This window comes from Macrotis lagotis, chromosome X (assembly GCF_037893015.1).
Source record: "Macrotis lagotis isolate mMagLag1 chromosome X, bilby.v1.9.chrom.fasta, whole genome shotgun sequence".
NCBI lineage: Eukaryota > Metazoa > Chordata > Mammalia > Peramelemorphia > Peramelidae > Macrotis > Macrotis lagotis.
The window spans coordinates 704,292,940-704,320,930 of NC_133666.1; the positions used below are offsets into that span (position 1 = coordinate 704,292,940).

Sequence of the window (27,991 nt, forward strand, 5' to 3'; positions counted from 1 at the left end):
TCTGAGCTGCGCCTGCGCGGCCTTTCTTGGCGTCCGCGCTGTCCTTTCTTCCCCGCAGCCGAGATCCCTCCGCCTCCTGGACCCAGGCCTGTGCGTGCAGCTCCCGGGTAGGTCATCTTCCGCCCCCTCCCCCCACCTTGAAGGTCCGGCCTCCCGCAGAGGCCCCCCCCAGGCCTGCTGGGGCACCCCCCCGGCCCTGGAGGAGCCCCCTTCCCCGCGACCCCTTCACATTTCCCAGAGTCCTCTGCGCTGCCCTCCCCCCCCCCCGCCCGGAGTCCGTAATGGCGCCTCTCCGCGGCCCCTTCCCTGCCCCCCGCAGAGCCCGGGGGGTCCCCCAGTGCCCCCAGCTTCCCAGCAGAGGTTCCGCCTCGGGGCCCGGGCTCCTCCCCTTCGGTCTCGGGGCCCAGTGACTCGGTTTCCCCGGGCCCAGGGTCTCTCCTGTCGGAATGTCTTCTCCCCCAGACCCCCCTCCTGCCCCCCCCCAGTGGATCAATTCCCAATGTTGTTAATGTGACGTCTTGGTTCCCTTCCCTTTGCGCAGCCTCAGCTCATATACTTCTTTTCATGCCTCTCTAAAGTGCAGCCACTCAGATTGTCCTGTCGAACAGCAGGACTCCAGACTGTTCATACTCCTTAACTTGTCCCCCCATTCCCCATTGGAGGGGCATTCCCTCAATTTCCCATTCTTTGCCTCTACCTAAAAAGATTTCCTGCCCCTACGTCTTTCAGTCCCCTCGGGCTTGAATCCCAGACTGAACTTTGTTTCCCAGTCTGAGTTTCCCCTGGTCTTTTCCTTGTAGTTTCCTTCCAGAGTCTCTGCATCCTTCATTTTCCCCTAGATTCAGTAGTTTAGATCCTGCCTGAGTTACCTGGGGCCTGGAGATGTGGGGAGGCAGTGGACCAGCTGGAGAGAGGGCTGTGCCCCGGGAGTCACTGAGGTGCTGCCTGGTTCTCCCTCCTGGCACCCCAAGCTCCTTCTGCCTCTAGAAGCCTGAGGAGAGGAGTATGAAGAATAGCATGAAGTGGGAGAGGGATGTGGTCTTTGTCTTCCCTTCTACTTCTTTTCTAAGGGCAGGGCCTGGGCCTTTGTAACTCCAGGAGGACCACACCCACTTTAAATGTCTGTAAGCCTACCTCCTGCCCCTGTTGGGGAGGTAAAGCTCTCCCTATTCCCACCCCTCCTGTGATTCTTGTTCCTCCCCAGCTCAGTTTGCAGAGGCCCTAGGCCTGGCCCAAGCAGGTCCTGAGTCAAATCCAGATGCTAAAATTGGAGAAATGTTGGAAGTCTTACTGCTAAAGGTTGACAAATATCAGTCTTCCAGAATATATTCCCCAAAGTAGTCAGTCAGGGACTAAGATTATGGGTTTTTCTAAACTGAGGCAGAGAAGGGAAGAACTTTCCAGGTGTCTCTAGACTGTCTCCCAGGGATCAGAAAGGCTTAGAATAAGAAATCTTTCCTGCTTAGGAGTAAGCTCTGATAGTAGAGCTTTGGCTGTTAAATTTGTGGATCTGTTGGGAGAAGCAGGACCCCAACATAGATAAAGACCAGAATAAAATGGAGGAACTTTACCAAATGGAATCACATTGGTCCTTGCTCCCTTTGCAGGAATTCTGGATTCATGGCAATGGAGCCTGGGAGTCTCAGACCCAAAGTTCAGGTGAGTGCAGTCTATCCCCAAACAAGGAGGGGCATTTGGGTGGTGCTGGGGATAGAGCATTGACCTTGAAGTCAAGACTACAGGAGATTGAATTCAGTCTCAGACATTTGCCACTTACTAGCTGTGTGACCTTGGGCAAGTCACTTAGTCCTGATTGCCTTGGATCCAGGACCATTTCCAATGATGCTGATTCATATCTGACCACTGGACCCAGATGTCTCTGAGGTATTAAGGGAGGCTGGTGACTTAGCCCAGTTCCCCTCCCTCCCCTCCACTCATCCAATTCACTTGCTTGTCATGACATCATCTCCCTGATGTCATGGTCTTCTTCAAGAATGAAGGAGAAACCAATATGAGTAACCAAAATATTCCTATAGATTTTATGTCTATTATGGAGGGTTCATGAAGCTGGCAATGCCTTCTTATGGATCACTTCCTTACCAAAAAAAAAAATGTTTGAAATCAACCTCTTAGTAACCACTCTGCTCAGTTAACTTCTGTGTTTTAACCTGATTCATACACTTGCAATGCTGCAAACCATTTCCAAATCAGGCTTTTTCTCCCTATGCCATCCTGCTTGTCACAATTTTCCATCCCAATCCCACACCAGTTTGTTTGGCCATTCCCTGACTGATGGGCATCCTCTTGCTTTCTCAGGCACAAGAAAAAGATCCATATTTTTGTGTAATTTGATCTTTTTCCCTGTTTAAAAAAAAACTGTCTTTAGGCTCTAGAGCTGGCAGTGGTGTTGCTGGATCAACAGATATACAGAGCTCTATAGCCCTTTGAGGAACATTCCAAATTGGTCTCCTGAATGGTTGGATCAGTCCACAGCTCCACCAACAGTGCATCAGTGTCCCAGTCTTCCCACTTCCAACATTTATCATTTTCCCTTTCTTTTGTATCTAATAGATATGAGATAGTACCTTATAGTTGTTTTAATTTACATTTTTTGAATCAATAGGTCTTTAGAGCATTTTTCACATGACTGGAGATCATTTTGATTTCTTTGTCTGAAAACTGTCTATTCATATCCTTTGATGATTTTTCAATTGGTGAATGAATTATATTTTTGTTTATTTCACTTCTCTATAGTCGTGAAACAAGGAATTTACTAGAAATGTTACAAATGTTTTCCTAGTTTTCTCCATTCCTTTTGACTTGTTTTGCCCTAAAAGCTTTTTAATTTAATATAATCAAAATTGTCGGTTTGATTTTTGTATTGCTCTTTTTTGTTGACCTTAAATTCTTCCTCTATCCATAGATTGATAAATAAACAACTTTAGGTATGCCTCCTTTTCTCAGTAGCATGATTTATGAGCAAACCATGTACCCATTTTTGACCTTGTCTTGGTATGAAGTGTAAAATCTTGTTGTCTAATTTTTGCCCTGATGTTTTCAAATTTTTTCCACAGCTTTTTTTCAAATGATGGGTTTTTGTTCTAAAGGCTTGGATCTATCATCTACTAGTCATGTTTTCCTAATCTACTCCCCTGATCTACTGCTCTAATTTTTAATCAGAGATTGTTTTTGATATTTATCATTTTATAATAACAAGTTGAGAGGGGCGGCTAGGTGGCACAAGTCGATAAAGCACCGGCCCTGGAGTCAGGAGTACCTGGGTTCATATCCGGTCTCAGACACTTCATAATTGCCTAGCTGTTGTGGACTTGGGCAAGCCACTTAACCCCATTTGCTTTGCAAAAACCTAAAAAAGTAAAAAATAAAAAAAATATAATACAAGTTGAGACCTAGTATGTCCAGACCCCCTTCCTTCATCAATTTTTCATTGATTACTTTGATATCTTGACATTGAGTAAATCCAAATGAAGGTTATTATCTTTTTCATTATAGTAAGATAATTTATTAGTATTTAATTACGATGGCATTGTATAACTAGATTAGGTAAAATTCTCAGTTTTCATTATGTTGGGTTTTCTTTACTCTGAACAAAAAATACAACTTCCATCATTTAGTTAGTTTCTTTTTTTTTTTTTTTTTTGTAAGGCAAATGGGGTTAAGTGGCTTGCCCAAGGCCACACAGCTAGGTAATTATGAAGTGTCTGAGGCTGGATTTGAACTCAGGTACTCCTGACTGAAGGGCCAGTGCTCTGTCCACTGTGCCACCTAGCCCCATCTAGGAGTTTATTTTCAAAGAGTTCCTTTGTCTCTTTTGGCAGGCATACCCTAGGGAATTTTTGGCTGGCAAGTTATTTTAAATGATCTATAACAACATCGAATAATATTGCTGACACACATAGTGTAGTTTCCCTAATTTTCTCTTTTGATTAAATTAATTTTAGATTAAGCATTGACTGAGATCATGATTACTGCTTCTGGCTATTTTTTTTTAAACTTGATAAATTCTACTTCTGCTCATTATTTTCTTGGGTTGAATCTCTCCTTTTGTAGGTCAATTCATTTCAGTCACCTTGTGAGCTAAAATTAATTGTACATTTTCCTCCTTCCAATTTTTCCTCACTATTTTTTTTCACACTTTCACCACAATCCTCCTCTTTCCTTTTATTTTCTTATCCCTTTTACCTTGCCCTGTCTTTAACCTATTCATCCTTTCAGAAAAGCAGATGTTTTTCACCCATTTCCAAAGAGAGAGCGGAAACATCTCTACCCACCCCTTGCCATCAGCTTCTTGTGTATCAGTTTTTCCTTTTATGCTTCATTTTCATGAGATAATTACTCCTTTTTATATCTCCCTACATGGTTTTATTTTTTTTAGAATCACTCCATCATACTCAGGTCAGCTCAAGGTTATCTTTCAAACTATTCAAAACTTATAATAGTACTGATAATATTTTCATACCTTACAAGTAAATAATTTGATCTTTTAATAAATTGGTGTGTGTGTGTTGAGGATTATACATTGCTGAGTAAGTTACCCTTGGTCATTACCTCAGTTCTTTTACTCTATGCCATATATTATTCCAAGAACGAGGGTCCTTCAATGTAATAGATACTGTGACTTATCTTAAACTTACTGTGGCATCAAGACATTTAAATTGGGTTTTTCTTCTTGCTTCCCAATTTTTTCCTGAGCCTGGGAGATTAGAAAATTATCCTGACATTCCTGGAAGTTTTCCTCCTAGAATCTCTTTTGGGTGGTATTTGGTGGATTTTTTCATTTCTTCTTGAACTTCAGAACAGTTTTCCCTTGTTAATTTCTTACAGGATTGTATCAAGATTCTTTTTCCTTCATCATTATCTATAGGTAGTCCGAGTCTTTTTGTAGTATTTCTTCTATATCTGTTTTCCAGGACATTTACTTTTCTTATGAAATGATTCACAGTCTCTTGCTATTATTATTTTTGTTCTTTTGATTTTTTTAAATTTTTAATCTTTTGCAATGTCATTAGTATCCCCTTGTCCAATTCTAGTTTTCAAGGAATTTCTTCCTAAAGTTTTTAATTCGTTATTTCCAATTGTCTGACTTTCTTTTCATCATTTTCTTGGTCTTAATTTTTTTTCATTTTCCCTTGATCTTTCTTAGTTGTTTTGTAGAGGTCTTCTTAACTTTTTCCAAAAATTCTTTTTGTACTTATGACATTTGACATTTGTCTTTTTATGAGAAATTATTTTTAGATCTCCTTAGCTCTTTGCAATTCAATGTTCTAAGATCTACAGTGTTTAGTATAGAAGCTGCTAGGTTTTGTGAAAGCCTGATTATTTTTCTACAGTATTTAATTTTTTTCTTTAAAATATTTAATATCATATATTAAAGTATAATAATATTATGTATATAAATATATAAGCATATTTATATATACTTTATATGTTTATGTATTTCAGAAATGCTTTTTCTTTAACCCAGGAATTTTGAAACTTGGCTCTGGCATTCTAATAAATGTTCCTGCTCCTATTGGTCTGATCAGCCACAGTTGGACACATTGTAATTTGTCTCAGATATAGTGATGTCACTTTGATCTTCTTTGATAATGCAGGACCAGAACCAACCAAATTTTCTTCCTAGGATTTTTTTTCTGGTGGTGATTAGGGGAGTCTTTGTTTCTACCTTGCTACTTGTTCTAGAACTTCAGGGCAATTTTCCCTTAATAATTTTTGGTAACATTTTATCCAGCTACTTCTTTTGATCATAATTTTCATGTAGCCATAATTTTCATGTAGCTCAGCAATTTTTATATTGTCTCTTCTTAATCTGTTCTCCAGGTTTGTTGTATTCTAATGAGCTGTTTCAGAGTCTTATTTATTTTTTCTGCATTTTTTATATCTTGGTGTTTTATAATGTCATTTAATCCTTCTTGACTAATTGTAGTTTTCAAGGAGTTATTTTCTTTGAGATTTTTTATAGCTCTTTCTAATTGGTTAATATTTTTTCAAATTTTCTAATTGCTTTTTTTTGCTATTATATCCTTGATTTTAAAATCCCTATTTTCCTTCTAAAGATTCTTTCTCTTTTTTCAATGGTTACTTTTTTTATTTTCTTAAAATACTTTTATTTTTTTTTCCTAATTTTTTCTCATTCACTCTGATTCGATTTTTGAATTCTCTTTTACTTTCATCCAATATTCCTTTTTGTGTTTCTGTCCTTTGTCCATTATGCTTTAGTGTAGGAGTGGCTCTTTTTTTAAACCTCACACTCCTCTGAAAATGATCCCAAATTTTCACTTATACCAATGTGGCTATCAGTGATCAGGTTCTTTTTTCTTTGGTTATTCATTTTTACCATTATTTGATTTGATTTGATTTTTAACAGCTTAATATTATTGTTTTGATTCTGAGCTATGAATATTATTGCCCTAGTCCTCAACTCTTCTTACTATTGCTTTCTGAATTCTGTCTGGGATCTCCTTTTTCCCTCCAATCAGGCCCAGCTTCAGTGTCCCTAAAAGGTTCTTGCTTTCTATTGTAGTGGCTTCTCCTTCCCCATAGTCGCAGCTGAGTTCACATCTGGTCAGCATTGTTAGGCTTGACTTCCAGATACACTTTGGGGTCCTTCAGCCATTCCCTACTTAGAGTCTTTTTTGCTTTAGAAGCAAGTTTGTGAGGGAAGAGTGACTGAGGTGAGTGGCTTGAGGTCCCCACTGCTTCTCAAATGGCCTCCAGTTGGATGATTCAGTAGGGTGTCAGTGCTTCCCTCAGGTCAAACCTCAGTCCCACGTTGTTCTCTGAATTGTCTCAGGTTGTTCTCCTAGGACTTTACCTCTATGGTTTTGTTACTCTTTCTTTAATTCATGATGATTTTTTGTCAGTTGTGGAGGTTATCTGGAGAGCTTGAACATTTCTGACCTACACTGCCATCATCTCAGGATTCCCCTCCTATCAGGTTTGATGAGGAAAAAGTTCCCCATCACCTTCTCTTTCTCCTGCACACATCCACCTCACACCTCCCAGGTAAATCACAAACCTCCCAAATTCCCTGGGTAATGTGTTATATTCCAAGGGATTTCTCAGATTTGTTCCCACTGACATATAACATCCATTTTTCAGAATTTTATCAGGCTCTTAATGACCTTGGATTCTAGAGCTGACTCTGACTCTCATAGAAAGTGAGCTCTGAGCAGATCCCTTCTTTGTGCTTTAGCTTCCATCTAGAATTGAAAAGGGGTGGACTCTTTGCTTCTCACATCTTTCATCTCTACATCTGATGACTTTTGATGGTCTAGGAGTTGGTGACATTCAAGGATGTGGCTGTGGACTTCAGCCGGGAGGAGTGGGGCCTCTTGGACCCTCGTCAGAAGCAGTTGTACAAGGAGGTCATGCTGGAGAATGCCCAGAACCTGCTCTCTGTGGGTAAGGACCCTTCCCCTGGTGACACTGAGTCTACTGTGAATGGGAATATCTTCATTCCTTACTGTGGAGGGTTTGGAGCAATTCAGAGAGAGAAAAGGGCAGGTATTCTGCAATTCTGTCTTTGATCTTGCCTTAAAATTCTAACTAAGAATATGGGAAAGGAAGGGAAGGGAATAAGCATTTGTTTTTACCTGCTGCTTGCCAGATGCTGTGATGAGGGGTTTCTTTACCATATCATGTTGCGTCATCCTGATAATAACCTTCCAAGTTAGGTGAATATTATTGTTGCCATTTGGACAGTTGAAGAAAATGAGGCAAATGGAGGTTAAGTGATTAGTCAGATAGCTAGCCACTGTCTGAGACTGGATTTTGACTTTGACATTCCCCAGACTAAACCCAGGGTTCTCTCCACTGCACTGACTAGATTTCTAGTTAGTGCAAAGTGTGCCAAGTCCATCCTTCTATGAAAAAGTTATACCAAAACCAAATTTCATCATCCCTACCTGGTTCCATCAACTTCTCCCCCCTCCTCTCCCTGTAATTCCCATCAATAACTGATCTGAGATTCTTCTTCTGGAGACCTGGGACCCACCCTGTCTTCCTTTCCTGTATGTTTCTGGCATACCCAGGAAAAGAGACTGGCCAAGAAAGAGTATTTGGCATGACTATGGAGTTTTGCCATTAAAGAATCTCCCTTGAAGAGGAAACAGCTCCTCAAATGAGCAACACACAAGGCTTCTATATGGTTCAGGGATTGAGGAACCAGGGAGAGGAACTGGGCAACATGGTCATGTTCCCTGGGCCTGAGACTGGTATTGCACCTTGACCCTTTATACCCTATTTTGGAAGGAAATGTTTCATCAGAATGAAACCTATTTGGATGGGGGGTGCTAATGGATTTGGAGAGGATTGGAGCATTTTGCATAACAACCCATCTTCTTGTGGGTAATTTGCATTACAAGTACTAAGGGATGAGTCCAAGCTCTTACATGTGACCTTTATGGAGTTATCTTCAAAATGCAGCAGCTCTGTTTATACGGCCCTTTTCAAAGGAGAACTAAGTTCCAACTTTCTCTCCATCTTCGTCCCCAACTGATTTGCCTGCCCAGGTCTTCCAGATCCTAGGCAAGATGTGATCTCTTATTTTGAGCAAGGAGAAACTCCATGGATGCTGGAGCAGGAAGGCCTGAGGAGCCGCAGTCCAGGTGAGTGATGTGAAAGCAGGTATAGGACAGTGACAATGGCCCTGATTCTGTGTGTCCCAGGGAAGCAAGGCCTGGATTTGTGAGTTGGAATATCTGCCTTGGGATACTTTTTCCCCATATTTTCTGACTACTTTCCTGGGTCTGTCATTGAACCATTGAGTCTCACTTTCTCCATATGTAAAATAAAAAAGTTGGATTCCATGGTCTTTCCAACTCCATTTTTTTTGCAAGGCAAATGGGGTTTAAGTGGCTTGCCCAAAGGCCACACAGCTAGGTAATTATTAAGTGTCTGAGACCGGATTTGAACCCAGGTACTCCTGACTCCAAGGCTGGTGTTTTATCCACTGCGCCACCTAGCCACCCCTTTCAACTCCATTTTTAAGGATCAATCCATGATTCCAAATGAAAGCCCTTGCTTAGGATTTGGAAACAGAATTCTTTTGAAAATGTCAAAAGGGATGTTCTGAATTCTTTAGGCTCTTAACCTTCAAGTCAGTGAACATCTAAGTGCCCTTAATGTCCCAGATGCTGTGCAAAGCACCCAACACATCAATAGATGTCAGGGGCTTTCCCTGCTCTCATGTTAACATAAATTCTGGTGGAACAGAGAAGAGGCCAAAAACTATGTAGAAATTGATGATGGACAGGATCGAAAATGGGATTAATTAAGAGAGGGAAGACCCTAAATTTAAGGAGGACTGTAAAAAGTTTATTGTGGATGTGGTCCTTGGTTGGTTATCAGGGCAGGCAGGGAGGTATTCTAGGAACAGGGATGGCAAGGGATTCTTGGTGGTAGAGCATCCTGTGCTCAGAACAGAAAGGATACCCACACCACTGGATTCTAGTATATGTGGGAAATAGGGAGAAAGAAGCATGAAAGCCTAGAGGAAGGGCTGGAGATCAAGTGCTTTAATAGCTGCAGATAGGATTTTTTTTAGATTTTTTTTTTCTTTTGCAAGGCAATGGGGTTAAGTGGCTTGCCCCAGGCCACCCAGCTAGGTAATTATTAGTGTCTGAGGCTGGATTTTAACTCAGGTCCTCCTGACTCCAGGGCTGGTGCTCTATCCATTGCGCCACCTAGCCACCCCTATAGATAGGATTTTGTATTGAATCTATTTGTTGGGGAGTCACTGGGACTTGATAAGAATGTGATAATTAAGGCCAGGTGAGAATTTTAGGAAGAATTTGACAACTGGATAGAGGAATAATTATACTGGTGGTTAAATTGAGGTAGCCAGACCAACAGCATCTTCTTACAAAATCTCTGATGTGAAGTGACTGGTTAGATACAAGAAAGTGACAGTATTGTGAGAGAAAGGGTTATATGTGAAAGATGTCACAAAGACAGACTCAAGAGGACTTCTTAAGAGATTGAAGATGTGGCTCAGGTGTGGGAATGTGTAAGAGTTGATGGGTGCTACATTGGATTATTGGGAGATGCCTTGGATAGCATTAGGAATACAAGAGGTTGGGAGGGATGGAGCAAAGAGAATTGAGTTTCCTTTTGGAAATGGAGAAGTAGAAACAGGAGAGAATAATATCAAGAATAAAATCTTAAAGGGGAAGATTGACAGTGTCAGAGCCTGCAGAGAAGTCTTGAAGGATCAGAATTAAGAATAACCATTGAATTGTGGCAATTTTGAGAAATTAGTAGTTTTCTTTTTTGTTTGACTATTAAAAATACCCAAACTAAGCAGAAAGGACAATTGAAGAAGGAAACTATCTGTTCATAAAGAACTTTAATTAGAATATTTTCACATAGATATACCAGTTTGTGTGTAAATGTGGTCTTCTGTTGCACAGTCACCTCAGAAGAGGACTAAAGAAAAAAGAAAAAAAATGCAAAGGCAAGGAGTTGAGTACTGTTTGGAAAAGGTTTATCTCTATCTGTTAAGCCATGAAATGGAGGAAAGATATTGGAGAGAATCTCATGGGGATCCATGGATGAAGTAAGAGCGTTTTGAAGATTAGATTGAACTGATATTATTTGTGAAAATTAGAAAATAATCAGTGTGCAAGAGAGTGAAACTTAATTTAAAAAATGGAGATATCAGTTGAGGATTTGCCAAGGAAGTTGAATAGTAGTATGAGATTATTTGCACATGTGGCAGCAGGGTGGCAAAATAGATTAGAATCTCTATCCTAGAAACAGGAGGACTAGAGTTCAAATTCAGCCTCAGATGCTTGATAGATCGTAGTTGTGTGACTTGGAGAAAGTCACTTAGCTCTGCTTGTCGCATATCCAGGGCCATCTCCAGGCTTCTTGATTTATGTATGACCACTGGTCTCAGATGGGTCTACAGGAGAAAGTCAAGCTATCGATTTCACATAGCACCCTCAGTCATATCCTATTCCATTGCTTGTCATGACAGATATCCTTCCTGATGTCTTCTTGGAACAAAGGGGGAAAAAAAGACAATGACAACAATTTTCACATGTTAAGTGATTTTCTTTAGCAACCATAAGAATAATCATTTCATCTGATATGGGGGTTTAAAAAGGAGAAGCATGTTTTTGACTTATGTGAGATGAAGTAGATAAGATAGTTCATGAAAACTGTATAATTTTTTAAAATTCTATTTCATTTTATTTTAAATTAAATGTTACGAAAGTTTTTCCACAATGATCCACATACATGTTTGTGTCAGATGATTTTCTTCCACTGTCCCTTCCCATCCCCCTCCCCTCATCAGTGAACAGTCTGGTGAACATTGTACATGGAGATTTGTGTTTAAGGTGTTTATGTATTAGTTATTTTCCATATGAGGAATTATGTTTGTCTTTGTCCTTCATTTTGGAAGAAGACCATGACAGCAGGGAGGTAAGGCCATGACAAACCCGCGAATTGCATTTGAGTGAGGGTTTGCGATTCTGTGTCACCAGCCTCACTTTTTCTTTCAGTCATCTGGGTCTAAGCTCATGGCTTACATTTTGAATAGCATGAAAATGTCATGAGACTGCCTGTGTCACAGGTGTAGTGGAGGTTTGTTGGGAATCCAATGGACTTACATGTGTAACTTTATGAAGTAAGTAATTCTTAGGGTATAAACTATTGCTATTTTACACTGATTGGTTTTCCATGAACGTTTAAAGTCTGAGGTTTTTTTGGGGGGGTGAATAAATAGTAAATGAGTTTCAATACTACCATTTCTGGGAAGAGGAAATAAACATGTGAATAAATATAGTATTTGTGCTTATTTATTTTGTTTAGTTCTTTCAGAAGAAGTGATCAGACTTGAATTGAAGGAGAATATTGGAAAACTAAGCCTTTCTGTGAAAGAAACTCACAAGCAAGGCATCATGAGTGACAGTGCCTATGACTTCATCTGGAGAGAATTTGGCATTACACATGAGAGAATTCCAACTGGAGAGCAACCTTATGATTTTAATCAATGGGGAACAGTTTTTTCATTGAAGGAGACCCTTGTTAAACATCAGAGAATCCACGCTGGAAAGAAACCATATGAATGTAATCAGGGTGGAAAGGCTTTTACTACCAAGAAAAGTCTTACTGTACATCAAAAAATTCACACTGGAAGGAAACCTTATCAATGTAGTCAGTGTGGAAAGGCTTTTACAAGCAAGTCATATCTTACTATACATCAGAGGATCCACACTGGAGAGAAACCTTATGAATGTAATCAGTGTGGAAAAGCTTTTACACAAAGGGCCCGTCTTACTGAACATCAGAGCATCCACACTGGAGTGAAACTTTATGAATGTAATCAATGTGGAAAGGCTTTTACGTTTAAGTCCAATCTTCGTAGACATAAGAGGATTCACACTGAAGAGAAACCTTATGAATGTAATCAATGTGGAAAAGCTTTTACACAAAGGGCCTGTCTTACTGAACATCAGAGAATCCACACTGGAGAGAAACCTTATGAATGTAATCAATGTGGAAAAGCTTTTACAAGCAAATCATATCTTCCTACACATCAGAGGATTCACACAGGAGAGAAACCTTATGAATGTGATCAGTGTGGAAAGGCTTTTTCATTGAAGGGCAGTCTTATTAAACATCAGAGAATCCACACTGGAGAGAAACCTTATGAATGCAATCAGTGTGGAAAGGCTTTTACAAGCAGGTCATATCTTCCTACACATAAGAGGATCCACACTGGAGAGAAACCTTATGAATGTAATCAGTGTGGAGAGGCTTTTACAAGCAAGTCAACTCTTACCACACATCAGAGGATCCATACTAGAAAGAAATCTTATGACTATAACCAAGGTTTAAAGGCCTTTACTACCAAGAAAAGTCTTACAGCACATCAAAAAATTCATGCTGGAGGGAAACCTTTTGAATGTAATCAATGTGGAAAAGGTTTTACACGAAGGGCCCCTCTTATTGAACATCAGAGAATCCACACTGGAGAGAAACCCTACGAATGTAATCAGTGTGGAAAGGTTTTTTCATTGAAGGATACTCTTATTAAACATCAGAGAATCCATACTGGAGAGAAACTCCTCAAATGTAATCAATGTGGAAAGCCTTTTACGAGCAAGTCACATCTTACTACACATCAGAGGATCCACACTGGAGAGAAACCTTATGAATGTAATCAGTGTGGAAAGGCTTTTAGGAGTAAGTCACATCTTACTACACATCAGAGTATCCACACTGGAGAGAAACTTTATGAATGCAATCAATGTGGAAAGTCTTTTTCATTGAAGACTCTCATTAAACATCAGAGAATCCACACTGGAGAGAAACTTTATGAATGCAATCAATGTGGAAAGGCTTTTACAAGCAAGTCATATCTTCCTACACACCAGAGGATCCACACCGGAGAGAAACCCTATGAATGTAATCAGTGTGGAATGGCTTTTACATGGAAGGAGAGACTTGCTGCACATCAGAGAATTCACAATGGAGAGAAACCTTATGAATTTGACCTCAGTTTCCTAAACTTTCATTGTGATAAAGGACATAATTTGTTGGGCTCAAAAACAGTGTCTTCAGGATAAGGAAAAACACTTAGTATTATGGCAACAGAGCAAAAACCCTTGGTTAAGAGAAGAATCAAAAGTTTGCACAATGGAGTACAATTTCAGGCAAATTTGCAGGAATTTTATATCTCCCACAGCCTACATGAGACCACTGCCAGTGACAATCAAGAATCTTCTCTTTAATATGCCTTGCAAAGTGTGTCCCCTGTTTGTTGGTGATGAAGAAGAGATTCACATTATCACAGTGTTGAAGAAGAGATTCACATAAACTTGAGGCAGAGCAGAACACTTGTGTAAAAAAGAAAACTGTTGGGATGGGGTTTAGCAATTTCCTTCTAAAAAGCTTCCCTTGCATGATCCTTCATAATTTTGGAAAGTCAAAGCAGAGTTCATTGACTCCTGGAGAACATGGTTTGGTATCCTGGTACAACCAAATTGACTTTTTCTTTGGCCTGTTAGCCTAAAGTTAAACGCTATCAAGGGAATGAAAATTTTCCCAGGGACTTTGAAAGAGTTTAAGAAGAAACAGTCTCTTGGGGAAGCTAGATGACACATTGGATAGAGCATTCCCCTGGAGTCAGGAGGACTTAAGTTCAAATTTGACTTCAGACACTTAAAAATTTCCTAGCTGTGTGTCCCTGGACAAGTCATTTAACTCCGTTGCCTTGACAAAAAGAGAGAAGATAAGAGACTGTTTTTCTGACTCTCGTCAAGTTGGTAGACAGACAAGACACAAACAAATGAAATGGAAATCATTTTTTTTCAATCTCTAGAAATTGATAATATTGTAAAAAAAAGATTTGAATTTGTCTCTTTATTAAGGGCAATAGTAGTAGTAAGAAGTCATTGACTTTTCCTATTTTTCTGCTCTTTTCATAACTCATTCTGGGGATCATGCACATCTAAGGGGAGTGATCCACAGGGAAGTCTACTCACTCCTTTCCTAGTTAGAATTCAGCATGTCCCTGATCTAAATTTGATGCTTTTAGTTAATTTTCAGTAGGTTGCTATTGGATTCTCCCACTGTTTGCCTACTAACAGATTCTGTGTCTTTAAAGGATTTGACCTGCTGGTTCCTCTGGCTCCCCTTTGATCTTGATTGGCTAGAGGTGAGGTGGGAACTTCCTCTACATCTTATTTCAGGGCACATTGCTAAAGAGGCTTAAGTTTTTGAACCTTTTTCCTTGCTCAGTACAAGGCTGCTTCCCTCACCTTCTCTTAACCCCTCTTTTCCATGCTAAATAATGGGTGTTGGGATTGTGAAGTGGTCCCCATTCCTTCTTCCAGGGCTTGTTGAGGTGTCACCTGAGATGTCCTATTGTTCTGGTATTACTTGTTCCGTGTTAGACGTTTTCATATGCCTGTTCTTAGAAATGTTCCCCAACACTTCCATGGCTGCTGATAGCTCTGCCATTGGGTTTTCTTCTTGGCACCCCCGCCCCCTCGCCCTGTGTACACAGACTTTCTATTTATCATCCTAAAACTATGATAGGTATAAGAAATGATTAATTATAATGTTTTTCTTTCCTGATTAGAATTTGCTCTAGTACATTTTCTGGGATCTTGTTGAGGTTATTAGGGTAAGGCTTAGTAAGTCAGAGTCAGAGTGGATGAGCTGTGTTAAAAATGTTAAAAATCCATCTAGTTATTTTGAATCTGACTTTGAACAGCAATTTCTTAGGTTTCTGTTTTGGGTTTTTGCTAATCTCTAGGTTTAGGAAAAATCGCTTTAATGAGATGCCAGTGGCAAAGACTTCATTTTGAGTACATAAATTGAAATAGATCAGGAAATAATGATAAAAATTTCACATATAGAATTGATATGGGAAAAGGGCATTTTTTTTAAAACATTTCTTGAACAAGAAATCCCCACATAATAAAGTGATCTGCCTGAAGCCCTTGTTGGTCCTGAAGTCAGCACCCTGAGAGACAACCCATTACCTACTACCAGATATCCTGTCTATATTTACACTTTTGCATCTATCACTCCTGGTCAAAAGCCAAATTCATTATAAAGGGCATGGGTAGAAAGATTCTACCTGCATTCAGAGAAAGACCTGATAAATAAAAATATATGCAGAATAACTTATATACTGATTTGTGTCTAACATAGCCATATCTCGGCCAGAGGCGGGCAGAACAAAGTTCACATGATAATTCTATTGGATATTTAAGAAGAGCATCAAGTTGCATATCATTCATTTGCAGTTTTATGTGTGTTTATCTTTTTGATTGTACTATGCTTGAGAATTTATTCCAAAAATTAAGAATAAAGTTTAATAAAAAGAGCATATTATTAATTTTTAACATGAAAAGAGGTGTTCTTAACCTCTCCACATAACAGACTGTCAGGTAATGACATGTCCATCTACCAATTATGCCCTTTCTAAGAGTTGTCCCTCCCTAAGAGTTCATTTAGATTTTGCATAAATTGTTTTTGCTTAAAGCTTTGTCCCTTCTTTGACTGGATTTTATTTTGGAAAATTAGACCTGGTGCTCTTGAGACTACTAATGCAGTCTCTTCTTTAGGAAGACAGTACCTTATAAAATCTGTATGAAGAAATCATTGTTATAAAATTATAAGTGATTACCTCATTTGTCTTTATAATTTTCGTGATAGTCTTCCCTTATTTGTTTGGTCATTTCAATTTCATTTTCCAGCTCATTTTACTGATGAAACTGAGGCAAACAGGCTTAAGTGATTTGCTAGCCAGTTAATGTCTTAAAATGAATTTCAGTTCACGTGGTTGAGTTTTTGATGCCATACTTCACCATATCCGGTCGTATTGCTGTCCTTTGTCTTCTCTTAAAGGAGGCTTAAGTTTATAGAACACTTGTTCAGTAGTCCAGTTGTATCCACCTCTTTGTGAACCCAAGGACCTTAAAATGGCAGACCTTTTCATCCTTCAGTAGCTGTCCAAGTGTGTTCCAGTTCAAGTTCATTTTTGCATGACACTATCCATCTCATCCTCTGCTTTCCCTTTTTCCTTTGATCTTTCCCAACATCAGGGCCATTTCGGATCCATCTTGTCTTTTGATTTTTGTGGCCAAAATGAAAAGTTTTAGTGTGACCCTCTAGTGAATTGCCAGGATTAATTGCTTGAAATAATGGCACTTGTCATCTTTTTTTTGCTATCCAAGGTAACCTCACAAATCTTCTCCAACACCACAGTTCAAAAGCCTTAACTCTGAGGCACTTAGCTTTCCTTATAGTGCATCACTCACAGCCTTATATTGTTTTGGACACCCCAAAGAGTTGACAATGTCAACCTTGTCAGCAAGGTGCTCTCTCTCTCCTTTTTCTTCATTTGTCCTGACATGTCAGAGCTTTTATTTACAGAATTCTATTCTTTAACCTGAACAGAGCAGATCAAAAATAGTGCCAGTAATGGAGGAACAAGTTAATGAATACGGAACAGATTTGTCAATTGGAATTATTCCACTTTAAACCAATCAGCTGTTCAAGGTTCAATACCGTTTCTTGCTTCCATGGCTCTTATACACATTGTTCTGAAGATAAGTAAAGAAAAGATGTAGTACTGCTATCCCTTTGAGGATTTGTCACATTTTGTTGGGATGTACACAGTCCAGAGTTTTTGTCCTCAGCTTCCTTGATTTCTCAATAATTCAACAAATGTTCAAAGTTTGGTCTTAACTTCTATCACTTTGAAAACCAACATGTTCTTCCAGTAAGTCTTGCTGAAAACCTCTTTTTGTACAGTCTTAAGCAGTACTTTACAGACATTCATGTTATTGCTACTGTCCTTGAAGAGATCTCTTGTCTTTCCCATTTTGTTTTTTTCTGTTGCTTTTTTGCATTTCTCATTTAAGCTTTTATCTCTCCTTTTTTCTGCATCCAGTTGGTATATTTTTGCATTTTTCCTTTCCTTTTCTTTCTTAGCTTTTTCCAAGGTCAATCAGATAGCCCTATTTCTTTATTGTATTTTTTTTAGAATTTTTTCTTTTTTTGTTGTTGCTGCTTCCTGTACAGTATTGTGAACCCTCTGTCTTTGTTCTGGAAAATATGATCAGTTAATTGTATTCATCACGTTCATATGCTTATTCATAAGGGATATAATTTAGGTCTCATAGTTGGTATTACAGTTTCTCCAACTTTATAGAACATTGTCATGGGAAAATTCTGCAATAATATCTTTTGATCTTTTTAAATATTTTGTGAATTTATTAAATATTCTCTCAATTGTCAGTTGACCATATCGATTCTGTTCAAGAAAGGAGTCCCACTTTGAAACTTTGGCTTTGAAACTAAGGTAGGTCAGAGGTTTAATATGCTCCATAATCTTCCAGTTTAATTTTGTCATTTTTATCATCAGTGGTCAATCAGAGAATAATCATTTCTATTTGAGAACTAAGCTTCAAAATAACACCAATCTCTTGGATACTGAGAGATCGTAGGTTTTCAAAACTCCTTCCCCAGGAATTAAAGGATTTTAAGAGCTTTTCCAAAGAGAAGGTACCAAAGAACCTATTAAGTCTCCAGAGGACTTCACAGAGGAGGAGAAATTTTAGTCTTTTGTATTTCCCTTAAAAAGCTACTGTTATTTGTTTTTAAACAAAGCATGGAGGCTAGTAGGCACAGTGGATAGAATACTGGCCCTGAAATCATTGAGTTCAAATTCTGCCTCAGAGCCTTTATCATTATGTAGCTATATGACCTTATAAAGACAAAAAAAAAATTAATGCCTGCTCAACTCCATATTTGAATTGTTGAGGATTGTAACGCCACTATTGAATAGCCTAATTTCTAGGTATAAAGAAGAGTTAATTTTGCAAGGGTAGAGTTGCATCATCCTCTAGAAATCATTTTTTTAATAGCCATATTTCATATGCAAGGATTTCCCCCACATCCCAGTATAAGAAAAATTAGAAGATAATAAATGATGTAGATTTATAAAGTGACATAATAATGCTGACATTCAAATGACAGCAATTCATTCGAATGGATTGCAAAATTGTATAAACTGAAAATCACTTCATGCATCTAACATCATGACACCAGCCAGTGGCCAGAGTAGTTTATGTCAGATCTTGTTGTACTTTATTTTCTAATTGTGACTTGTAAATGTATCAGTATATTCTGTATTCAGGATGTCCTACTGAAACAAGGTGGAACATCACAATTAGATCCATTGGAATGTGTCTACCCTCTTTATTTTTTAACCATTCAGGGTTGATTTTACCCTATGGAGGGACACATCCTTTTCCAAAGCTATTCAGGGTTGTGAAGCCGATGACTTCTCAAAGACAAATTTCATTTCCTTCTCAGCTAAGAGTCTTAATTGGCCCCATTTCTGCAGCTTATAGTGTCTTTAGACTTAACAGCTCAAGAAATGAGTCCAAAAGTTGTGAGAAGGCTTCCTATAAGCCTCTCTTGACTAAGGAGACCAACTAGTGTAGATGGAGCAGATCTCCCAACTGTGCTTCCTCCATATGTGGTGGATTCTTGAAGCTACTTTCTGTGTCCTGTGTTGGGTGATAGTCTCAGCTGCACTGAAAATGGTCCTCTAATCCCCTCCTTTCTTGATATGACAGCTCATTGATCACTTTTCTACTGTACTGTGATGTCCAGTAGATGAATTCCAGGTCTTGTCTATCAATGTCCTGTCTCTCTGGTAGAGTTCACTCACTATCTCATTCTCAAATCCAGGGTTCTAACCTCATTCTTTTCCATTACCTTAATTCCAATATTTATTAGACATTTCTGAAGTCAACTACTCTGGTCACTGGCAGCAATCAGTCCAAGGTGTCAAAATACCAGATGTGTGAAATGATTTTCAGTTTATATAATTTTGCAATCCATTCAACTGAATAGATGTCATTTGAATGTCAAGAATTTTATGTGATTATAAATCTATCAAGTCATTTATGCCAGGAACTTGAATTCAATTTAAAAAATGAAAATCTAACTTTGTCTCTTAATTGTATCAATGGAGCTTAGAAGATAGAGTTCTGGTCCTACAGTGAAAACAACTTGAGTTCAAATTCAACCTCAGACATTTACCAGAGTGAGACCTTAGGGAAGTCATTATTTTTGTCAAGGTCCCTCCCTGTTTTGCTGTTCCAAATTATATTATTGGTTCCATTATTTTCCTGGTCACCTAGGAGCATCATCTGACTTCTCATTTGCCTCTCATTGACAATACTTGGGAACCTCAAAGGTAGGGGAGCCGCTACTAGTCATGTCACTTTGGATCAGCTTTAATTGTTAGGAAGTGTTTCCTGACATCAGTCCTAAATAATCCTCTTTGTTGCTTCCACTCATGGTTCCCCGATCTGCCCTCTGAGACCAAGGAAGACCTGGGTCCTCATATGCCAAAAGTTCAGGGCTCTTCATATTTCCTGGAAATGCTTGTCTGTCCACCCCAATTTATGGAGACCTCAAACCATGGTGCCCATCACTGAGTGCAACAATCCAGATGATGTTTGTCAAAAAGCATAGTGAGATTATCCTCTGCTTATTTTTGTCTTTGTGCAGCCTAAGATGGCACTAGATTGCATCCCCATCCTGGCTCATGTTGAGCTAGTGCCTGGTCCATCATAACTCAGATCCAATTTTCTACTGCTTTCTCCCTTTGCTGCTATGTTTCTCAGGCAGAAGCAAGAGCAGTTGGTGGATATTTTAGAGACATGTGTTTCAAATATTCTGTAGGGGGAGGTATCCTAGGAATCAGAGCTGTCCCAATGTGGAATGGCCTTTCCTGGGAGGTCACAAATGCTGTTATTGTTGAAATTCCCCAAAAGAATAAAGTGGGGACCTGGGTTTAGTTAGACCAGGTCTAAAGCATTTGGTTGACCTATGGTTACTACAGTATAGCAAGGACTTGAGTAATTGTAGAACATCTAGAATGGGGAAACCAAAGTGCTGAACAAGCTCAAGTCCATGCCAGGAGGATCAATTGGAAGAGCTAGGGATGTTTTTTAGTTAGGAGGTCTGGAAGAAAGGTGGGGTTAGAGACTAAAGTGGTGTCAGTAAGAACTAGGATAACCATCTTCAAGAGGGGGATATCTTCTCAAGTCGCCCTAGATTTGTGTTGTCTGCCCCAAGATGACAGGAATAAGCAGTAAGTGGGATTTGCTGATAGAGAAAAGAAACCTTCCAAAGAATTTTAATTTCTTAGATGTGAAATTGGTTGCTTCAAGAAGAATTATGATCTCTCAGTTTGAAATCTTTAAACAAAGATTATATGACCACATGGCATGTGGTCATTTCATGTCTTTCTGTAGCTCAATCCCAGTTCCATTCTTGGAGAATCATTGACTTATTCATGTAGGTGACCCCCACATTGCTTTAGTGTGTTGGGTGCAGAGACTAGCAGGTATCCCATAATATAAGATTCTTCAGCAGCCAGAAAGAGGTCTCCTCAGGATCCACCAGGGTTAGAGCAAGACAAAGATTGTTTAGAGGTGATTAGATGCAAGAAAGGCACAGGATTATAACTGCAACCTGAATGTGCTAGGAGAGCAAAAACTAAGAACAGAATACAGAAATTGAGGAAGAGGCTGGGGCCAGTCAGGGAATCAATAAACATTGATTAAGTATCTACTGTTGCAGTCCCACTGTTAAGCCATGAAGATACAAAGGAAGGGAAAAGATGGGTCTCTGCTGTCACAGAGCTCAGGAACCAAACTTACAAATGTGAAGATGGTGTGAAAATGAAAAACAGATGTTCAGCCTCACTGTTAACTGAATGTAGGGAAAAGAATGATTTGGAATGGAAATAAGGGAATCCAGGGATGAGGATAATAATTTAAGAAGTGCAGAATAGAGGAGGAAATCGTTAAAATCAAAAGAAGCAGTTGTCAGATGAGGTAACTGAGCCAAATGGAGATGTTGTGACTTGCAGGGTCACAGCACTAGCAAGTTTCTGAAGTAGGATTAAAACAGATCTTGTTTAGACACCCAGCATTCTGTCTACTTCAACAAGCAGTAGATTGTGTATTTTAAACAGAATGCAGTGAAAATGCTCACCTATTTGACATGGAAAATTAGATATTGAAACTCATTATTTTAGACTTTATAGCAAGCCAAAATAAATTTTAGTTACCATTTAAAAACTTTATTTTTAGTGTCTTATTACACATAATATACGAAATGATAAATATACTTGAAGATAAATTACACATTAAATTTTCTAGCATTTATTTGTAACATCACCTTTCCAAGATGAGAATTTCTTCAGAAATGATTCTCTTTTGCCTAAACTAGCAAAGTGGCTGCATTCTCTGTATCTCTGCTGACTGACTAACCCAAATTGCCAGTCGACTTTGAGAATCTACCAGATAGAATAATAATAACATAAGTTTAGGAACTGTTAACACCAGAAGACTTCTCAGTCACCAGGGGCAGTGTTAGGTCTGCTGTGGTAGGATTGTTGTCTTGGTCCACTATGGTTTCATGAGGGTCTCAACTGTGCCTATCTGGGGACCACAGTTTCAAGGAGCTAGTGCCCTCTGCTGCAGAAATGGAAACCCAATAACAGCTTGATGTGGTGATTATAATTTTGAGGCAGTGCAATGACAAAGGAAGCCTGGAACGAGGGAACTACTCTGAAGCTCTGACAAACCATCAGTTGAGGGTAATCATTTCCACCTGAATGATCAGTCTTCATGGAAGTTTGAAATCAATTTGAACAAGATTGAAAAACAACTTATCGATTCTTATATTGCATTTATACAAACTCATTTTTATGTAATCACTGTATCATCCCCTAAATCAGTATATACTTGATCATGATGCCATGAAATCTGCAGGAAAAAACTTGCTTTGGTTAAACTATGCCCATGCTCTGTGTCATCTCTTGGCCTTCAAGTATATCTATGACTTCCAGAACCCCCCCCCCCCCCAAATTCCCATTTAATTTCTTATGCCAACGCTGTTATATTGAAACCTTGACAGGGAAATATTAGGTCTGCTTTGGTAAAATGTTTGTATTGGTCTATTTGGTTTTATAATGAACTCTATTCTGCATTTCCTACTTAAACCATGGTTTTCAAACAGCTAGTTCTCTTTGCTACAGGAATGCAAAGGCAAGAGGCATCTTGACCTTATGACTTCAACATTGTGGCAGTGAAATGACATAGGGAACCTGGCATGGAGTACTCTGGTGCCCTGACAAAGATAGTGAGGACCTGGGATCACTGACACTTGAATCATCAATTTTTATGAGAGTCTGAAAACAATTTGAGCAAAACTGAAAAACAGACTTATAAGGTTCTAATATTGCACTTAAAAACATTTGGAGTTTTATGGAATCACTGATCTCCAAAAGCAATACAGATATGATGATGACAGCTTGGAATATCCAGGAAAACCCTGTAATCATTAAAATATGCACATGTTTGTCATCCCAGAGGATAAATATCTTTGAAATTAAATTAAGCCATTATTTACTGCTAAAGAGGCCTTTGAAAAAATTTTAGCTCAGATCCTTTGGACCATGATCTTATTATTCAGAAACTGTGAACCTCTAAGATAGGAAGAGGTGGAAGAAGAACATGAGTGAATCATGTGGTCAACTCTGTTTCAAAAGAATGGTGTATTCAAATAACTATATAACACATTTTCAGACATGAGATGGCATATATATGTATTTAAATTCTGTTATGATGAATCTTATTTTAGGGAGCAGAGCCATTTAAAGATAACTTTTAAAAATTTAGTAATGTCTATCCTCTCTAAAGGTAATGGATGAGAATAAAATCTCATGCCCTGGTAAGTACAAAAATCACTGTTGGCATTCTTCATGTGACCGTTGGAACAGCAATAGCAACAGAATATGATTGAGAGGGATCAGTGGGAAATATGTATTTTGTTTACTGGTAGGATAGGTCGTGAAATAATTTGAATATTTTGCATTTAGCTACCAAATAGGTATCACATCTAAGAAGAAAAAATTCAAATTGCAAATAATGAAAGGAAAAGAGAAATGAAAAGATTGAAAATGTAAACTGTCTAGTTCCATGGACAAAGCATAGCTAGTCTCTGTTTTCTCTATACTGTTTGTATTCTATTCTCAGCTTCTAGGTTTTTGGTCAAGTCACTCATTTTGAGTTCATGGCCTGAGACAGGAATGTGATGAAAATGATAGTCCTGTGATTGTGTTCATGCAGTTTCTGGGCTTGTCTTGGGAGTTGTTATCTGCAGTAATTTTAAATGGAATTTCTCTTTCTATCACTTGCTCTTGGGCCTTTTTGTTTATATATGGAAATTCTGATGATTTATGTCGGTTTGTTTTATGTCCTACTACTTTGCTGCAATACCAAGCCCCTCTCACACAAATAAAGTCAGACCTAAACAATTGAAAAAAAGGTCAGTTACTCATGGTTAGGTTGAGCTAAAGACAATTCTACCCAAATTAAATTACTTATTCAGTTCCATACCAATCAAACTAGAAAATAACAATTTAACCAAGCTAGGAAAAATAATAACAAAATTCATTTTGAGCATCAAAACATGAAGGTTAACAAGAGAACTAATGGGAAGAAATGTAAAAGGAAGATGGCCTAGTTCTACCAATCAAAAGTTACTATAAAGCAGCAGTCATCAGAACTGCCTGGTATTGGTTAGGAAATAGAGTGATGGATCAATGGATTAGGATAGATTCAACAGAAACAGTAGTAAATGACTCCAATAATTACTGTGTGACAATACAAATTCTCTATTTTACAAAATTGTTGGGGAAACTGGAAAATAGTATGGCACAAACTAGGCAGAGAACCATATCTCACACACTCTACCAAAATAAGGTCAGAATGAATATAGGATTTAGACATAAAGGGTGATACCATAGACCAATTAACAGGTCAGGAAACTCAATCTATGGAAAGGGGAGAAATTTATGACCAAGCAAGAAAGAGTACGTTATAAATTGCAAAATGGATGATTTTTGACTATTAAGTTTAAAAAGTGTTTTCACTAATAAAACCAATGCTATTAAAATTAGAAGGAAAACTGAAAGCTAGGAAACAAAACTCTCATTTGTAAAATACATAGAAAATTGCACTAAATTTATAAGGTTACAAGTCATTCCCCAACTGATACATGATCAGTGTTTATGAACAGACAGTTTTCAGGTGAAATGAAAGCTATAATATAATCATGTGAAAAAATTCTCCAAATTGATTAGAGAAATGCAAATTAAAACAATTGTGAGGTTCCACTTCACACCTCTTAGATTGGCTAAGATGACAAAAAGGGGAAATGACCAATGTTGGAGAAGTTGTAGGAATTTTGGGATAGGAATGCACTGTTGGAGGAGCTGTGAACTAACTGATCCAACTATTCTGGAGACCAATATGGAAGTATCCCCAAAGAGCAATCAAAGTGATCATACCCTTTGACCCAGAAATATCAATACTAGGTCTATATCCAGAAGAAGGTGGGAAGATTGGGAAAAGTTCCAGATGTTCCAAAATATTCAATCCAGTACTATTTTTGTAATGGTAAAGAATTCAAAATTCAAGCGCTGTCCATCAATTGGGGAATGGTAGAATAAGCTATGGTATATGAATATTATGGAGTATTATTGTTCTATAAGAAACCATGAATGGTCAGATCTAGAGAAGCATGGAATAAATTACAGAAAATTTTGTACTAAAAATTTGTAAAACATTCTGATGTTGTTTGAAGAGTTCAGAACCAAGAGAACATTGAATATATTAACAACAGTATTGTAAGATGATCAGCCTTTATGGAAGCAGCTCCTCTCAGCAGTTCAGAGAGCTGGGACAACCCTGGGAAGAAGAAAATAAGAAAAATCAAAAACCCTACAGAATCTATCTCATGGTTTTCTTTCTATTCCCTCAATCTTAATTCCTCATATTGAAAATGACTAATTTGTAAACATGTTAAACACAAATATGTATGAACAATAATTACCATATTGTTCTCTGGTGAGGAGAGGGTGGTGGGAAGGGAAGGTGGATGGAAATGATGTAATTTTAAAATATGCATATGCAAGTGGATGAATGGTGAAACATTTTCATAACATGTAATTAGAAAAATAAAATGAAATAATTGAAAATTTAATAAAAAAAAAACACGAAAGAAAATGATAGCCCTGCCTTTGTCTCAGGTTTCTGGTCAGGGTCCAGGGAAAGCTTATTTTAAAATCTTTGTAAATTAAATCATCCTTAGAAAGTGAAATACTGACATTTAAGAGAAAGTAAATGAGTTTTTGTATTGCATATAGAGAGAGAGTGTGAGTTTGGGTCTATGTGTTTTTATGTGTGGCTGTATTTGTGTGTGTGTAGTATCAAGTCTTTGTATGTTTTGTAATTTGTTTATTTTAGAGAGAACAGACTTAAAGAAACAACTAGAGTACTATGCTTTTTGTGGGAGGAACTCATCATCCTCAACCCCCCTTCCCCTCCCCCCAGTCTCCCAGTGAAGAAACATGAGGCAGGGAGATGGGAGAGATTGGCAAAAAGGTTCTGCCAAACAGGATTTCAAGTGGGAAAAGTTTCAGTTTTGCTTGTGGAGTGTTTCTGAGTAAAACAGTACTCCCATAAGATGATCTGCTCATTCTAGATCTTGCCATATATTAGCTAATTGCATTTGAGCCCACAGAGTCATTCTACTTATCCTGAAAACTGAAGGTGATGGATTGGTGGCTCTTTCCATTAGATTCCTACTGTGTGGACACATCCTTGAGTATTAATAACTGTCCACTGAGTGGCCAGGTTGATTTTAATAATCAGAAGGGGACAAAATGATTTCTTTTAAAGGAATTTTTCTCACTTCTTTAGCTCTAATTCTACTGTCTGAAAATACTTCAGACCTCCCACTGAGCTGCTTCTTCCAGGATCAAAAGAGATTTAGATCCCTTGCATTTGAGCACATGCAAAAATCTACCTGAAGTTGGGGCAACTAGGTGGCACAGTGGATAGAGCACCACTGGCCCTGGAGTCAGGAGAACTTGAGTCCAAATCCAGCCTCAGTCACTTAATAATGACCTAGCTGTGTGGCCTTGGGCAAGTCACTTAACCCCACTGCCTTGCAAAAAAAAAAGCTGCCTGTAGTCAAGGGAAAAGGGAAAATACCCAGAAATGACCTCCTGGGACCCAGAGGATTCTCTTTTGTTTTTTTGAAGACATAAGTAACCTAATCCCAACTCTTCTTTGACCTCTTGAAAAACAGAAAAAATTTCTTCTTTTAACAGTAGACACAGTAGCAAAGTGAAAATATTCTCTTCAAAAAGCCCATAAGAGTATGTCAAGGCAGGTCTGGACACCTTTCTAGACCTGGAACCCACCAAGGACCCTTGGTTCCTGCTTTAACACAAGTTTAGAGGGAGAAAATGAGGTGAAAAGGGAACTGAGCATGGGCAGCTCAAGAGTGTAATAGATTCAGAGGTGGGGTAACAGGGCAGTGGTTAAAGGGCAGCTACTTGGCCATCTTTCTCTGGGCATCACAAGTCATGGCAGAAATACCTAACAAGCATCAGGAAGGAGGACAAGCAATCCATTATCAACAGGGGGTTTGCAACCCATATTTTTTTCCTAGAGTTCTATGTAGCAGAAGAAATTCCAAAAAGCATATTTGGAGCTAGTGTAAAAGTTAAAGACCTTTCATCCAAGTGGCAGACACCAACCAGGGCCACTGGGTCACTAACTGAAGGCTGTAAGGGCCAAGCCTCTATTGCTTCAAAGTCAAAAACCAGTGTTACAGTGCCACTTAGTCGTTCTTGAGGAGCTCATGAAGAACAGGTGATGGGGCTTATCCAATGGGATGTCAGACAGGGCCAGTCTGACAGCTTCAACCTGGAGGGCCACCTGTGTCTGTCACATTCACAATCCAATGCTAGGACAGTCACAGAGTGAAAAAAAAATTAGAGCATTCAATGTGAGTATTCTCAGATAAAATTAAAGCGAATTTACGGTGTGTAAGGATTTGGATGGACAAAATGTTTATTTTTCTTTAGCAGTAAAGCAATTGCAGCAAGTGGAGCCAAAATAGATTAAGTCTTTGTCCCCTAAGACTAAGTTCTGAGCCTTTTCACCTAGCTAAGCAGCTTCAAGACTTGCCTGGAAACATCCCACTGTGCCCCAAGGAAGTCCTAGTATCCAGTTAACCTGAGGAGTAGGCAACAAGATAGAGAGGATAGAGAGCAAACTAGTGTTGGCTACCCAGGAATGCAGAACCCCTGCCTTTACAATGATGATCAATAGTCCAATGTTGGGAGCAGTTAAGCACCTGCCCAGGAGGACCTGACTTCAAATCTGGTCTCAGACCCTTAATAATTACTTTAGCTGTGTGACTTTGGGCAAGTCCCTTAATCCCATTGGCTTGCAAAAAAAGCCCCGAAACAATAGCCCAATGTCTGCATTAATCTGGTTGATTGAAGGGAGAAGCAGAAACTAGGAGATTTGCACATGGATTTATATAA

At 38.7% G+C, this 27,991-nt stretch overlaps 1 protein-coding gene across 1 annotated transcript; it reads left to right on the forward strand.

Annotated features, from left to right (window-relative positions):
* Positions 1-27,991, forward strand: LOC141497109 (uncharacterized). The gene is made up of 5 exons (XM_074199709.1): positions 1-107; positions 1,608-1,659; positions 7,299-7,425; positions 8,535-8,630; positions 11,842-27,991. The coding sequence occupies exons 2-5, from the start codon at positions 1,621-1,623 to the stop codon at positions 13,599-13,601; spliced, it is 2,022 nt and encodes a 673-aa protein (XP_074055810.1). The 5' UTR covers positions 1-107; positions 1,608-1,620; the 3' UTR covers positions 13,602-27,991.